General features: G+C 38.1%; 1 protein-coding gene across 2 annotated transcripts in view; it reads left to right on the forward strand.

The window, feature by feature from the left end:
• DYNLT5 (dynein light chain Tctex-type family member 5) overlaps positions 1-15,522 on the forward strand; it is a 28,565-nt gene extending 13,043 nt beyond the window's left edge. For both annotated transcript variants that reach the window (XM_024734595.1, XM_024734596.1), the window contains 3 exons: positions 7,496-7,587; positions 12,098-12,222; positions 13,280-15,522. In XM_024734595.1, the coding sequence (XP_024590363.1) occupies positions 7,496-7,587; positions 12,098-12,222; positions 13,280-13,483 (421 nt within the window). In that variant the 3' untranslated portion in view covers positions 13,484-15,522. The remainder of the gene's footprint in view (positions 1-7,495; positions 7,588-12,097; positions 12,223-13,279) is intronic.
• The last annotated feature ends 352 nt before the right edge of the window (positions 15,523-15,874 follow it).

Here is a 15,874-nt window from a genome sequence, read left to right on the forward strand (position 1 = left end):
CCCTCACTTCAGTACCTAGCAGACATTGCAAACTCAACATCTCACAACTTAACTCTTTAACTACCTTCCTTCCCATTCAAGAGGAGATCCGTTGGATCAATTTTGAAAATATATTCAGAACCCAACTACCGGGACTTCCCTGGTGGCACAGTGGTTAAGAATCTGCCCGCCAATACAGGGGACATGGGTTCGAGCCCTGGTCCGGGAAGATCCCACATGCCGTGGAGCAACTAATCCCATGCGCCACAACTACCAAGCCTGCAAGCCACAACTGCTGAGGCCACATGCCATAACTACTGAAGCCTGCGTGCCTAGAGCCTGTGCTCCTCAACAAGAGTAGCCATCTCAATGAGAAGCCCGCACACCACCACCAAGAGTAACCCCCGCTCGCTGCAACTAGAGAAAGCCCGCGCACAGCAACAAAGACCCAACTCAACTAAAAATAAATAAATTTTTTTAAAAAACAACCCAACTACTTACCACTTACCCCCCGACTTGGTCTGGGTCACTGTATTAGCTTGAGCTGCCATAACAAAATACCACGGATTGTGTGGCTTTAACAATAGGAGTTTATTTTCTCACAGTCCTGGAACCTGGAAGTCTGAAATCAGGGTGCCTGCTTGGTTAGGTTCTGGTGAGGGCCCGCTTCCTGACTTGTAGACAGCCATCTTTTCACAGTGTCCTTGCATGGAGGAAAGAATGCTGCTGTTTCTTTCTTTTACGTAAGGAGCCCAGTTCTATCAGTTCAGGGCTTCACCCTTACAACTTCATTTCACCTTAATGATCTCCTTAAAGGCCTTATCTCCAATATACTCACATGGGGTGTTAAGGCTTCAATCTATGAATTTTGAAGAGACACAATTTTGTTCCTAGCAGTTACTACCATCTCACCCCTGGATTACTATAAAAGCTTTCTAACTGGAATCCCTGTGTTTACACATGCTGCCCTACAGCCTATTCTCAGCACAACATTTGGAGTTATCATTGGATCTTGCTATTCCTCTACTCAAAACTCTATAAAGTCTTCCACTTTATCAGAGTAAAAGCCAAGATTTTAAGATGGCCCACAAAACTCTACATGGTCCAGCTACCTGACACCCTGGTAACCTCATCTCCTTCCACCCTCCTGCTTGCTGCTTCTTCTCCAGCTACTCTGGCCTCTAGGCACTTCTTCAAAACTACCAGGCAGCCTTCTGCTCGAAGCCTATGCATGTGCTTTCCTCTCCCCCGACACACCCTTCCCTCTGACATCAACATGGCTCATTTTCTCACCTCCTCCAACTCTTTGCTCAGGGAGATCTATCTTGATCATTCTGTTAAAAATTATACACAACTGCCTCTCTCCCATCCACTTTCAAGCTCCCTTAACTAAGCTCTCCTTTTCCATGTAGCATTTATCATCTTCTAACACAGCATATAACTTACTTGTTTAGTATTTTATTGTCTTTTTTCTGTCTCTTTTCACTAGGTTCCATGAGGGCAGAGATTTTAGTTTGTTTTTGTTTTCTGGGTTTTTTTTTTGTTGTTGTTGTTTTGGGTTTTTTTTTGTTTGTTTGTTTTTTATATCCCAGGGACCTAGAATAGCACCTGGCACATAGTCACTCAATAAATATTTTTTGACAGTAGAATGAATAATTATTGCATTATCCTAATTCCTGAACACAAACAGGTTAGGTTCACAGGTCCGAGTATGTAAGTCCAGGGTGACTAAGGACTTTCATCTTGCAGACAAAAGATGCATTTACAGCAAAAAGAAAAATGTTCGTTCAAATTTTTAAAACAAGGTATACTTTACCTTCTTGCTGAAACATTCCATTGTGCACCTATTAAAAAAGAAGAAGAACATTATCATTTGTGTTGAACATCTGTTGGGATAGACGACACTCCTTGATGATCTCCATGGCACTGTGGAGGTAACCATGGCACACACACTCCCAGCCTCACCTCTCTGATGATTGCCAAGGGTAATGCGACTTTGAACTGTGCATTCATCCAGGAGCTGCAACAGAAGTTTCGTCAGCTGCTCTTGACCTTAACCTCACCTTCTCTTGAATAAAGAAATCCAACAGTGGGCTTCAGACACTAACTCTGACTTTCTATTCACCCACTCAAATTTGTTCTACTTTGTCAGTCACATTTCCTGGATTATCTTCAATCGCTTCAGAGCTAGACTTTTCACAGGTTGCATGGTTCATTCTTTGTCCTTCAGAATCATTCCTACTCTTAAAAATGTATCCCACAAGAACACATATCATGTCATTTTCTCTCCTCTTTCATTTTTGAAAACATATCTTGACTTTTGTTTCCATTACAACCTTTCTCTTACTTGTAAGATGGGACCCATAATGTGAATAAAATATCTTAAAACTATGTTAAAAATCCAGCAATACTGCTATAAAACTAACTGGCTACACACAACTAAATTACCTTAACAGACAACTTGTACTTTCCACTGATGGGGGAAGAGTTGGTACGCTTTTGATCTTAAGCATAATAGTCATAAAAATGTCCATAGACATTTTGAGGTGGAAAGTTCCCAAGTGAGGGTTTTTTTGCGGTACGCGGGCCTCTCACTGCTGTGGCCTCTCCCACCGCGGAGCACAGGGTCCGGACGCGCAGGCCCAGCGGCCATGGCCCACGGGCCCAGCCGCTCCGCAGCACGTGGGATCCTCCCGGACCGGGGCACAAACCGGCGTTCCCCGCATCAGCAGGTGGACTCCCACCACTGCGCCACCAGGGAAGCCCCCAAGTGAGTTTTGATGCATATTTTATTTTGTTTTCTACATCTTGTGTCTCCAGCACAGGAAGTCTTATTTTCCTTTTTATTCCCGGTACTTCCCACTTTGCCTGCCACATGGTGGGCAATAAATAGCTGTTGAAAGAATGAAGCAAAAAGAAAAGAACAAATGTACAAATTTATACCCTGAAGCCTTCTTTTTCTCTGTGCTCTCTGAAATAACCCCACTGGGAGGCAGCACGTGACTTTAACAACAGATTTTAAAAAATAAGGGAGGGTCATGCTTAAATGATTCCATTCAAAATACGGTAGTTCCAGGCATTTCACAGTTACAAATGGAAGAAAGAGGTGATAGTGTGACCTTCTTAAGCTGCTAAATGAATGGCTTCAAGGCTAGCTATCTATTCAAACGTTATCTCTTACTGCAGCTTAAAACATCTAAGGCATAATGGCAGGGAAAATGTCTGGAAATGAATTCTTAATAATAGTTAGATGGTATTATGGCTGGTGAGATTTAATTGACATTGTTTCTATCTCCAACCATCATGACAATAAGACATGCCTTGTACTTATTCTGTGTAATTCAAGGAATGCTCAGCATGCAAATTTGTAAGATGTTTTCAGGAAAACTGAATTTCGTGAAAAATAAACATATTCCAACTCCCTAGCTAATTTTTTTGGCTCTTTTCTGCATAATCATAACACAGGCTGTTGGGTTAGCATGGGACACAAGGTAAGAGAGTTACTTTTGTTATTGTGTACCAATTTCATGCAGCTATTTCCACAACCAGGCTAATTTCAAGTCTGTCCTGAGCAATGGTACATGTGATTCCAAGTATTAATGGAAATTTATATTGGTTACAAATTGTTACTCTTCTCTCTAGAATAGTATTAGTTCATTTGTTCACTGTTTTCACCAGCAGTTTACACCAGACTTTCAGTTTTCCTGCTTTTACTTTTAAACTACCTTCCTGCCTAAAACTTTACAACTCCTTTGGGCACATTTTGCCAGTTGAAATCCTTTTCTTCCATAAATGCCAACAAGCTGATGAAACACATAGACAGCAAGAACATTTTTCACATTTAAAAAAATCAACTACAGCGTTCCATTCGCAGTGAGATCATGTATCTAAGAAGGATTATTATTATAAACTAGGGAAGGCCTGGTCATAGGCAACAGAAACTCATCCACATGTAATGTGAAATATACCCAATAAATTTGTTGTGCTGTGAATACAGCATTGATAATTAAAATTATAAATTTGCTCTTTGAAGCAGCTCACATTTTTATCTTTAAAAATTTCAAAGGGCTTGAATAAAGCTGTTTATCAATAGAAAATATGTACATGTTTTTCTAAGTCAGTATTCTGAACTGACATTGGTAATTGCAAGCATTTTTAATATTTTGTGTCTTCTTTTTGTCTTTTTTCATGCAATATATATTGTATTTTTTCTGTTCAACTTACTCTCTTTTCTCTCTCCCTTCTTCCGAGGCATCTCATTCTAATATAGGAAACATTAGTTTCAAAAAATACCATAAATAGGGTTTTTAAAAAAGTAAAATTTTTCTATAACTTACATGAAATTATAGTCTTGGTTGATACATGGTCAGATTTCCAATGTACAGAAATCAATAGACTAACCAAATATTTTCCTTCTGCATGATAAGGGAAGCCAGGTTAATATATCGGAAATATCTGAAATCTCACTCCCCAAAGCCCCGTCTCTTCCACAAAATTAACTCCAAGTTTTCTGCTCTATTACTTGCAGCATCCCACTTCCAAACTCTGTATCAGTTAAAATTTGTATCAGTTATATCTAATGCTTCTTATAAAAATCTTTTTATAAAAAATAAAAACAGTGGCTTAAACAAAATAGAAATATATTTTCTCTTACATAAAAGAAGTCTAGAAGGACTAGTCTTCTAGCTTCTGATCTACAATCCATAACGTCATCTCAAGATCCAAGATAGCTGCTGAGCTCTTGCCATCATATCCATGGTCCAGTCATGAACAGGCCCCTGCTGGTTGACTTAGTTGGTTGAATTAATTCTCTCAGAATTTTCACCCATAACTTCCACTTACATCTTATTGGCTCATAAGCCACATGGCCCCAGTAGCACTAAGGAGTCCAAGCATTTGTCTTCAATTTGGAGAGAAATATTCCCACAAACTTCTGGTACTGCTACCAAGGAAGAAGAGAACAACACTGGAAAGCAAATGAGTCCCTGCCACAATGGTCATTATAGTTTTCTTTATAATGATGGAATATTGAAAACAACCTAAATGGCCTGTTTAACTAAAATGCAGTATGTTCATAAATTAAATACTGTCTTGATATTTAAAACATGGATGCACATTACTATTTATTGACATAGTTATCTGCTATATATTTCTGAGTGAAAAAAAAACGGCGTCTATAATAGATCCCATATGTAAAATCATGTCTGAAAAGTTTTTTTAACATTAAGAGTGGTTAGATAATCACTGAGGTTAGTAATTTTTTGTGTAACTTTACTTTGTTCTTTATACTTTCCTGTACACTTTGAAATTTTTACAATGAGCATACACGGTTTACAGATTGCTGTAGAAATAAAAAGGCACTGTACGAAATCACCTTCAGTATTTCAAAAAAAAAAAGTCACTCTAAAGAACTTTCTATTTGCACATCAATCTTCAGCCAATGGGGTTTTGAAGCTGCCATTATGACAGTTACCAATATCATACTGATAATATTACAAACGGCACTGGATATCATTTTTTTAGTAACATGGCAATAACAAAGCAATAGTATCCAAAGCAAAAAATCATTACTCGCTTTTTTGTGTTAGACTTCTAACTCTGCTAATTTGAGTTTTATACAAACTCTACTTCTCCTTCTATGAGTTTTTAATATGGCGTTTAGTAGAAAAGAAATAGGGTTTTATTAAGATCTTCTTATGTTTGTGCAAGTAACTTTTAATTGCAGCAATTAATTATTTCAGGTAGTCATTGCCCCTATTTCCATTCTGTCAGGTATGATCATATATGAAACTTTGTTACAGAGGTAAATAGAGTATTTGAAATCTAAGTCTGCCTTTCGTATGTGTATTCAGTTAAGCACTTTGCCAGTTCCCTTTATCGCTGAAATGGACAGAATAATGACTCTTTTACTTCCTTACAGGGGGTATTTTAAAGATAAAATGAGACAGTTGATGGAAAATATTTTGCAGAAAAAAAGTAGCATATACAATATTGGGGCAGGCTGGCTTATCTTAAAATCAAGGGGCTTATGCAACATTGGTTTTTCTAAGCAGAAGTTACCATCTTTGGCGCTGCTCACAACACCTGCAGCCAACGTGGCTAAATAGGTTGGTTGCTACTTCAAAGGGCAGCAGAAAATTGAGGAAAGCAGGTGTTATAAGAATGGAGACTAACTCACTAATCCAGAAATCCATTGTGGAAAAGCAACCGTAATGTCTTACATCACTTTCTTGGGCTGGGTGGGTAAACCTTAATTTATTGTTTAAATTGTATTAAACGATTTTTAAAAGATAATATCCATGATTTTCTTAAAATAGCAATTTGCAGGAAGCTCACTAACTCCCAACAGCTCAGAACTAAGTATTTAAAACTCCTTGCAGAGAGAAAAAAAAGTCCCCAAAGATTAAGAACAAATATTCTCATTTAATTAAAGCAAACACTTAGCCTGCTTATAAAAGTAATCACTCTGAAAACACACACACACACACTCACACACACACACACACTGTTATATCATCTCCTTTGAAATATCTGTCTTAACCTCCGTTTCACAGGTGGAGAGAACTGGGGTAGAGATCTGAGACTGCCATTAGTGACAGCTGAATTTTCTCTGATTAAGTAGTGCTGGAGGGACTTTAGGGGTTACTCTTCATTTGAGTCTCCTGTTCAGCACCTGGATAAGCTTATATTGCCTTGGTAACCAAGCCAAAACCCTTTCTTAATGTTGAAAAGGGTGATTGATGCTTATTGATTACTATAGTTTGGGTGAATTGCGGTTTCTCTCATCATGTAGATGAGTTTCTCGTTTTTCTTTTTTCTACTAAAGGGATTTTGTGAGGTACATTTAATAGTAAACTCCTTATAATCCCCCATGTATGTAAAGAGCTTGTTGCCCAACATTTTAAGCTTCCTCACTTAATCCCCAGTCCCTTTTGTGAGTTCTGTCCACTTTGAGGAGAGACTTTTGCACCTGCAGTAGAGATGCAATTGACAATAGCTTTTGAAACGTGTACAGTCGGCCCTCGGTATCTGCTGAGCATTGGTTCCGGGAGCCCCCCATGGGACACCAAAAGCAGTGGATGCTCAAGTCCCTTATATAAAATGGCGCAGTGCAGTTGGTCCTCCATATCCATGGGTTCCGCATCCGCGGATTTAACCAACTGAAATACGTGACTGGGTGAATCCCTGGATGCGAAGGGCTGACTGTACATACTCCATTAGCCCACAGATGGAACAACCCGTGAATACTTTCGTGATCCTCAAATGCCCCAGGCACTGCACTGGGCTTCAACCACTATATTGAGACCTGCTCCAAGTGACTTCTCTACACTGGTAATATTTCCATCTCCAAAATGTTTTAGACTTTAAATGTATTACCAGGATATTTACAGGGGACTTGCTTGAAATATTTTTAGAGAAAACATAAAACTTCTGTCACATCTTTGCTAAGAGCAACATGGTGTTTTGCTATTATTGTTATAGTAACTGTTGAAATTTGTTTTCTCCTTGCTTTTAGCTCTCTGGGTACAGTGTCTTATATGGATGAACCTAGCCAGCATGAAGATGCCTCTCACCTCGCAGTTCAGATGGAAAACACCTACCAACTGGGTGTGTTATTTTATCACTCCATCCTATTTAAGACTTCTAATTTTATGGGTGATATTTACTTAGAATAATACCTGATAACCTGGCATTATCTTCAATGCTAGCACAATATAAGGGATCTTAATTAATTGGGTGATTTGGTATTGCTTTAATTTCTTCCTATGCAAAGTGGGACCAGTATCCATTGCCTACTTTTCTTTATCAGTATTTTCTAAATACCAAGCAAGTCACTGGGCGGCACTGAGGTGTAGTTGTATTACTGAATTAAGGAGTTCATTGGGTATTTCTTGTGGAGTTTTTCTATATCTACTTGAGTTAAATGAAAGAGATATGCACTATAGTTTTATCAAACAAAACCAACCAAGGTTGCTGATAGGTGGAGAAAAAAGCCTTAAGACAAAGGCAAATGATTCCTGGTCCCCTGTTGACAGAGATGTTTATCTTTTCCCGCAGAGGTTTTGGGTCTTTGAAAACAAAAATCTTTGCACCTGCCCCTATACTCCAGGTGGAGTCCACAGTGACTATCATTCCCCATTCACATTTCTTCATAGAACTACTTGCTTTCTCTAAATGAGTACCTTCTCACTATTATCTGGATCCACATATAATTACTGCTGTATAGAAATTCTGCAGAGACTTACCAGTGACCAAAGGAAGACTCCATGGGCCAGAGTGGTTTCATCTGTGGTCAGTTAACCTCAGGAAAATTATAGAACATCAGCACATCCCATTAGGCCTTCTAGCCAGTTTTCTACAGTAATCCCCAAGATGACATGGAGTATAAGCCTCCATAATTAGTCTGCCTACTGGTATTTTCACAGTGCCTATGGTAGACAACTAATATTCCTGCCAACCAAGATACATTTATACTCCTTCTGGTAGCCTGACCCAGTTTCCTTTGGGGGAGCCCGACCACTGCCATCATTATCACTTTTGGTCCATAGCATCCTCCTGAAGCTGACACTGGCTTCAGAGATGTAACAGTGACTGATTTGGGGATTTGGTCAAGGCCGTCAAAGCCTTTGAGGTTCAATTCAGAAAATGTTGTTTGGGCTGTTGAGGAAGCAGTTCATATCCTGAAACTGGAAAGAATAAGGGCTTATGGCAGCTTTGGCCATCTTGCCCTCACATGAAGCCTGAGACCACGTCCTACATCCAGCTGCGTACTCTTAGACTTTTCAGTTAGGCAAAATAAGTTTGGGTCAGGTCTTCCTGTAACTAAAAGAGCTTTTCCATTCGGTGCCTATGACTCTGGGCTCTGCATGCTAGAAGGCTTTGAATCTGATTTTCACAAGATAAAGCATTTGAAATATGAAGCCCTGTGTTTCTTCTTCAAAGGGATCTATTTCCATAACATTTCTCCAAATAAACTAAACTGTCTAATCAGTTTTAGAAGTACTGAGTGTTGAAGCAAGTTAGAAAAGTAATTTTAGAAATAGCTTAGTATAAAGTATTTTCCATATTTTCTTTCAGAAAGTCATGTGAATTATTCTTTTGTGATTAAAGTCTTTTATACATGACAATCCATTTTTAAAGCATTTAACTAGCTATTTTGTTAATAATCAAAAATGTATTTCCACTTCCACTTGTTTCTGGGTTTATTTTGCATCTGAAAGAAGGTAGTCTGTGGGCCTTTGGCAAAGATTTTCTCCTATCTATACAATGAATACTGACCAGAAGAGTGAGGAAAAACTCAATCACCAGTATCACTGTGTTTACTTTTTCTCATGCATCATGTAAACACATCTTAAATGTTTAGCATGTTTGTCCTCCCTTTATCTAAGTAATTACAGCCACCAAGAATGAGATAAATCATAATTTTTAAAAAGGGGGAATGGAAGAATGAAAACATATTTCTTATAATAAAAGCCACTTACCTCTTCCCATTAATTAATTACTGAAACATGAGTACAGAAGAAAATACGAGCTGTAGGGTCCAATGTATATGAATCTGAACACTCATTTTGCCTATTCCTAAATAAATGATGTTTGAGCAAGGGACTCAGCATCCTTGAATCTCACTTTCTTCATCTGCAAGTCACATCTAGGGATACTGTGAGATACTAGTCACATCTAGGGATACTGTGAGAATTAAATGAACTATTGTATTTAAATTGCTTCCCCATTCAGTATGTTATTGCTTCTCAAACTGACTGACTCCAGGTCTTCACCTTAGATCACTAAGAAGAAAAGCCTTCTATGATATCCAACATAATTTCCTATTAAGTATGGAATGAGTTCTCCACAGGACTTTTTCTGGAGCAATGACTATAGAGGTACCTGATTTTTTAAAAACACTGTGAGCACCACGTCACACAAGGGCTATAGGGGGCCATCTTTGCTGCCACTTCGAGACAGTCCACCTGAAGCCAATTATTGAAAAATAGAATCTAAAGACAGAGAGAGAGACATCGTTTGAACTCAACTCCCGTGAGATGAGCAGGCCCTGTCACCAGAGGCTTTGTTGGACAGAGTCTGCCAGTCTCTCAGTGCTGACTTTGCTCCACCCTACAGGGTCCTTCCCGCCTGTGGAGGCCTCACTACATCCCTCCTTTACACTGTTGCCCATCTTGCTGCCTTCTCAGCAACAGCAATCCCTGTCTCTTTCCTCAGAATAAGGTAGCAACAATAACAGCTACAACACTCTTAAATAACAAAGCTCTAATGAGTGGCTTTTTTGTGTGGCAGGCACTGTTCTGAGCATTTTAAATACTTCGTCTCATTTAATCCCAACAAAAAACAATATGTGATCATTCTTATCACTATCCCTATTTGGGAAGCTAAGACACAGATATATTAAATAACCAAATTTTTATCTATTCTCTCTTAAATCTATTTTTATGGACAAGTTTCTCTCTTTTTTTTTTTTCCATCCTGATACTTCTTCAGATCTTTGCTTTTTGATTTCTAAAGACATTTTTTCCTCCTAAAGAAAAAAATTTTCTCTAAAAAAAAAGAAATGAAAAAAAGCTTAGGCATTCACATTAGTTGATTCTGAAAGCTTCAGGAGCTTGTTTTGGAAGTCAAATGCTGAATATTGACTCTCTCTCTTTGCCTCTCAGCATCCCAGCCTGAGTAAGGCAATAGATAATTCTGGCTGTATAGGGCCAAGGTCACAAAGAAGTGAGAAAAGAAAAGTTTACTACCATATTTTAAATTCTTTTCAGAATAGAATCTCGTTAATGAGATTAAAAAGACAAACCTGAGCAAAGTGCAGAAAGGGCATTGGTGCAGCCGGGCAGTGGGAGCTGAGACTCAGGTGCCCCCAGGATTCCATCTTTCCAGCCCTAAACTGTGTGAGGCTCCCTCTCTCACCGTGGCCTGGCTGCCTTCCCACTATGAGAAACAGCCTCCAGCAGTTCCTTAGAGTCACATGTCATAACTTTTAACACCAAAAAGAGACTGACTTTTTTTTTTTTTCCTAGCTCCAATTTAAAATAAAAATTCCAAGAAAGGACTCTAATTGGCCTGGCTTGGGGCAAGTCCATCAAGGGCCAATCAACCATGATCTGGACTTGGGCTCAAAGAAAATGATGGTAGAGCGTAAAGAACCACTTGGTTAGAGTGGGAAGAGGACCAGTTCCTTCCATTTGGGAGATGCTGTTCCCAAATCACAGGGAGGAGTATTAAGCGTAGGTGGACAAATATATGCACTGAAGGAATTAACTATTTTCTGAAGGGAACAATGCATACGGTCGCTATAATACATGGCCGAATTAAGTTCCGTGTGAATGATACAGGTCAAGTTAAGGTAAATGCCATACGAGTGCTTGGTAGGAGGGAGTGAAAAAGAGAGGTACCAATCTAAAGGACATAGTCTATTTAATTTAGTCCAAGCTGGTAGTATCATTTTTTAATTTCTTAAGTAGGAAGGGAGAAACCACTCTCAAATTTAGCCTCATTTCACTAGCGTACGCAAGTGGAGATCTTCTGAAACATCCACAGGATGGTGACAGGTGTCTGGGAGCTTGCCTGCTGGGGCTGGTGCCCTAGCTCTGACCCCATGATGCAAGAGCAACCAGGACCAACCCTTCATAGGTTTATAACTGCTTGTCGTTCTCCTGTAGAACAGAGATTCCTGCTGACTCAATACTGGGGTTAATTCTCATACTCCTAGCAGATGTCTCTGTTTTACTTGTCCACATTCATTCCCCAGGCTGATTTAAATTTAATTGAACAATTCATGTATAATCATCAAAATAAAAATACGATTAACTGAGCCCCAGGAGGCTGACCTAACTCAACTTTAGGCATGGGCTGTCACCTTCTGGTTAAGTTCAGCCATAGGGAAACTTCAGCAGGAAGAGAGGAGTGTGAACCCTTGCCTTTGGGCTCATCTTGGGCTGTTTGCATCTATCAACAGAAGGACATAAGCTACTCTTAAGGGAGCCCTCTCCACATGGCTCTTCTGGGATCTAGTTCCCTTCTCAGACCCCTCTTTCAATAAAGCTATGGGGTGGATGGATATGATTTGAAATTACTTCTTTGAAAGAAATTCCATCTGTATTTTCAGGTCCTACCAAACATTTTCCTGTTGTCATTGTCAATCATATTCTGAAAGATGTGTTAACTAACTACCTACAAGAAGAAAAATATGAACCAGAGCTCTGTAGACAGATGACTAAAACGATTTCTGAGGTATGCGTGTGATTTCCCAAAGTGTTAACTATGATGAGAACATTTGTTGAAAGCACAACCCCCTACTTTTTGATGAAGGCAATTAATTTGCAGTAGCAGTAAAACTGCTTATTTTTATTTTATAAAAATATTTATTAGGTCATATTCTATGTGTGTCTGTGTGTGTGTAAAAAGCCTTTGTCTAATACAATTATTATGTGCATCACTTGCATGTATTCTGTTTAAGAAATATATAAAACTGCCCATTTATTTAAAATTTTTTATTGTAAAAAATACACTTTAATAATCATTTTTTCTTCCCCAAGGCACCTTCTTTGTATGCCATCAAATGCAAACATTGTGGCCTTTAAATACCTTTCTATTTTTATCAAGTAAAATGCTGGCACTCCATCAGGTTTTCTCTACTTTCTTATTACAAACTCTCTAATAAGCATTCACGATTAGTCATATTACAGGAGACTCCAGCTGTATGGTCCCTTAATTAGACATGAACAAGAGGGTATAACTCAAATGCCAACATTCTTTGAAGGGAAGCCATCTCAACATAGATTTTCAAAGAATGTAATAAATCCATTAAACTCTATTCTCTGGATTATCATTTTTCCATGTGCCTTAGAAAATGTAGATTTCTTGCTTGGGCTATCATTTTGTCCCTAAATGTCCTGTCTTGTGAGGCCAGTGCTTGAAGGAAATTATAGCTACCATTCTACAACAGTTAAAAGGATCCAAGGGCTTCCCTGGTGGCGCAGTGGTTGAGTGTTCGCCTGCCAATACAGGGACGTGGGTTCGTGCCCCGGTCTGGGAAGATCCCACATGCTGCGGAGCGGCTGGGCTCATGAGCCATGGCCGCTGAGCCTGCGCATCCACAGCCTGTGCTCCGCAACAGGAGAGACCACAACAGTGAGAGGCCCGCGTACCGCTAAAAAAAAAAAAAAAGAGGATCCAAAATGTATCATGCTGTTTTCTTCAATTAAATCCACTATATTTATGAGGAAAATTAAGACTCTTACATTTCAATGTGACTAAGTGAGGATTTTTTTTTGCTTTTAATTTCTAGGTTATTAAAGCCCAGGTCAAGGACTTGATGATTCCACGATATAAGCTAATTGTGATGGTTCACATTGGACAACTGACCGGCCAGAGCATACTGATTGGAAGCAGATGCCTCTGGGATCCTAAAAATGATACCTTTGCATCTTACATTTTCAGAAATTCTTCTCTGTTTGCTCTTGCAAATGTCTACACAGTTTACTTTGAGTGACTGAAAACAAGAAATCTAGTTCATACTTTTTAAATCAAGAAATAGGCTGTATCTTTGTACACAAGTTTCACTGCCCAGACGTTTGAGAAAGACACAGCACTAATATTTCAAACAATTGGAAGTTTGGGGACTTTTTCATACTCTTGTAAGTATGAAAGAGTATACTTACTCTTTGGGGGAGAGATGGTGGCACAAGAAAGAATCTTGTTTATCCAAAGAAGGAACTAAGTCTTGGTTCTGCTGGATTGTTTTTTCATAGACATAGATTCTTATTAAATATTGCCTTGGGTACTAATTATTTTAATTACACTTTAATTAGAGAGTTAGAATTCCCTGCATTATTTTTTTAATGAAGAGAAGTCTTAAAAAATATGGCTATATACCCTGACCAATAAATGACGGTAGCATATTCAATGTGGTATACACAAATGATCAATGGTACTCTGTCTCAGTGCTGTGTATAAAAGAATACTGGTTTTCATTTTGTATTTAATAAGTTAAGCAGCATTCATTAACTGCAATTATTGTTATATGTACCTGACAGTTGAAACTGCTAATGTAGAATTAATGATTTCATAACAATTATCGTAGTCCCACAGGACTGCTAGCTAAAACTAGAAGCTCTTGTGGGTTGCCTGCACTTTACAAAATTGTGGGAGAACCAAATATTAGCTCTTCAATAATGGAAACAACAAAATGAAAATAGGCTTTTTAGGGCACTGAAGTAGAGGATGCGATATTAAATATACATGATGCTTAATAGTAAGTGTATCTTTAACATAAAATCGTGTATTGGAAAGAGCCACTGCTTTTAAATATACACTGCCTGATACACCTTTCAATAGGTTTCCTAGGCTAACAGACTTTTACACAAAATATATAGCTGGCAGCTTAACAGATAAAACGTGTATTTACTATTTTGTTCCTATGAATTTAATACTAAAGTGACCCGGTGTGGTTTTGAATGGATGGCACTAAAATTTACAGGGCTGCAATAGCTTATTATTCTGTGGGTTAATGTAGCTTATAACATGGATCATTTATTTTTATGGAGCTTTCAGCCCTTTGTGTGCATGTAAAATGGTGCTGTGACATTGTTCTTGGATGGTAAGTGGTCTGCCTAGAGGACATTTGTTAAAGGTCAAAGATGAAGTGTACACATATGGAGAAAATTAGCAACTCTATAGTCCTAAGGAAAAAATGATGTGTAATTCATATCAAAACGAATTTAACAAATGGGAAAATAGTCAGTGCTTTATAATCACGTACTGATGTCTTATTTTTCCCTCAAGATGACGTGTATTTTTTTTTTAAGTATACTTTTTAAATCCCTTTTCTTCTCTTTGTTCTAGCTTTTAAGGTAGCGTTTCAAAATGAATTAGTCAATTTTCATTGTTTTTTTTTGTTAGTGCTTTAGTGGGAATATGTCTGTGTAACAATTTATCACAACCAAGATTTGTCGATCTTCATAGCCAGTGATGAATCTGGATTAGATCATAAGTACAGTACATAAATGAGTTTTATATATTCACTATACATTTATGAACATCTCTCCTCTTAGAACAATAGCAGGGGAAATCATATGGCAATTTTGCATGAATAAATCAGTATGAAGGAAATTTTTTTAGTATGTAGAAAGTCCATTATAAAAATGTCCTTATTTTTTAGAGTTATAAAATCTCAACCATGAGATAGTTTCTTACCATCTGTCTTAGGCTGTATAAGGATTCAAAACCTAACAATACGATGGCAGTTAAAAATCAGAAAAAGGAAGCGGTTTGCCAGCATATTGCTGTGTACTGTAATTCAGGTAGTCAATGATGAATTCTCGCAATTATATAACAGCATAAAAATATATGGTAAAAGCTTACTAATTGTAACTAACTTGGAGGAATGCTGATTATTTTAAAAAGCTTTGTGATGGGAAATTTTGATAGATATATTAGCTAACACCTATTCCAACCAATAAATGTATCAAATTAACATGCTGTGTACCTTAAAATTATACAGTGTTCTGTCAATTATATCTCAATTTTAAAATAAACATTTTTTACAAAAAGAAATGACACTAAATTTGAGGGAATTGTTTTACTTTGAAATCCACTGAACTCTCCTGGTGTTTTTTCTTCTCAATAGATGTTCCTAAAGTGCCATCCCTACCTCATAGCCTTGACTCATGCTTGTGCCTAGCTCAGAACACCCTCCTTCCACTTAGAGCAGCTTCCTTCAATTTTCAGCATTAAACTCAGGTGTCACCTTTTCTCTAAATCTTTCTCCACTCATTTCTTCCCTCCCATCCTCTCTCTTCTTTCATCACTCTCATGGCTGAGCCCCTGATTCTTCTCTAGCTGAGTTTTGAATAATAGCTTTGTTTCCCTTACTAGATTGAAA

The sequence above is a fragment of the Neophocaena asiaeorientalis genome, unplaced genomic scaffold (assembly GCF_003031525.2).
Source record: "Neophocaena asiaeorientalis asiaeorientalis breed wild unplaced genomic scaffold, Neophocaena_asiaeorientalis_V1.1 scaffold15, whole genome shotgun sequence".
Taxonomy (NCBI): Eukaryota; Metazoa; Chordata; class Mammalia; order Artiodactyla; family Phocoenidae; genus Neophocaena; species Neophocaena asiaeorientalis.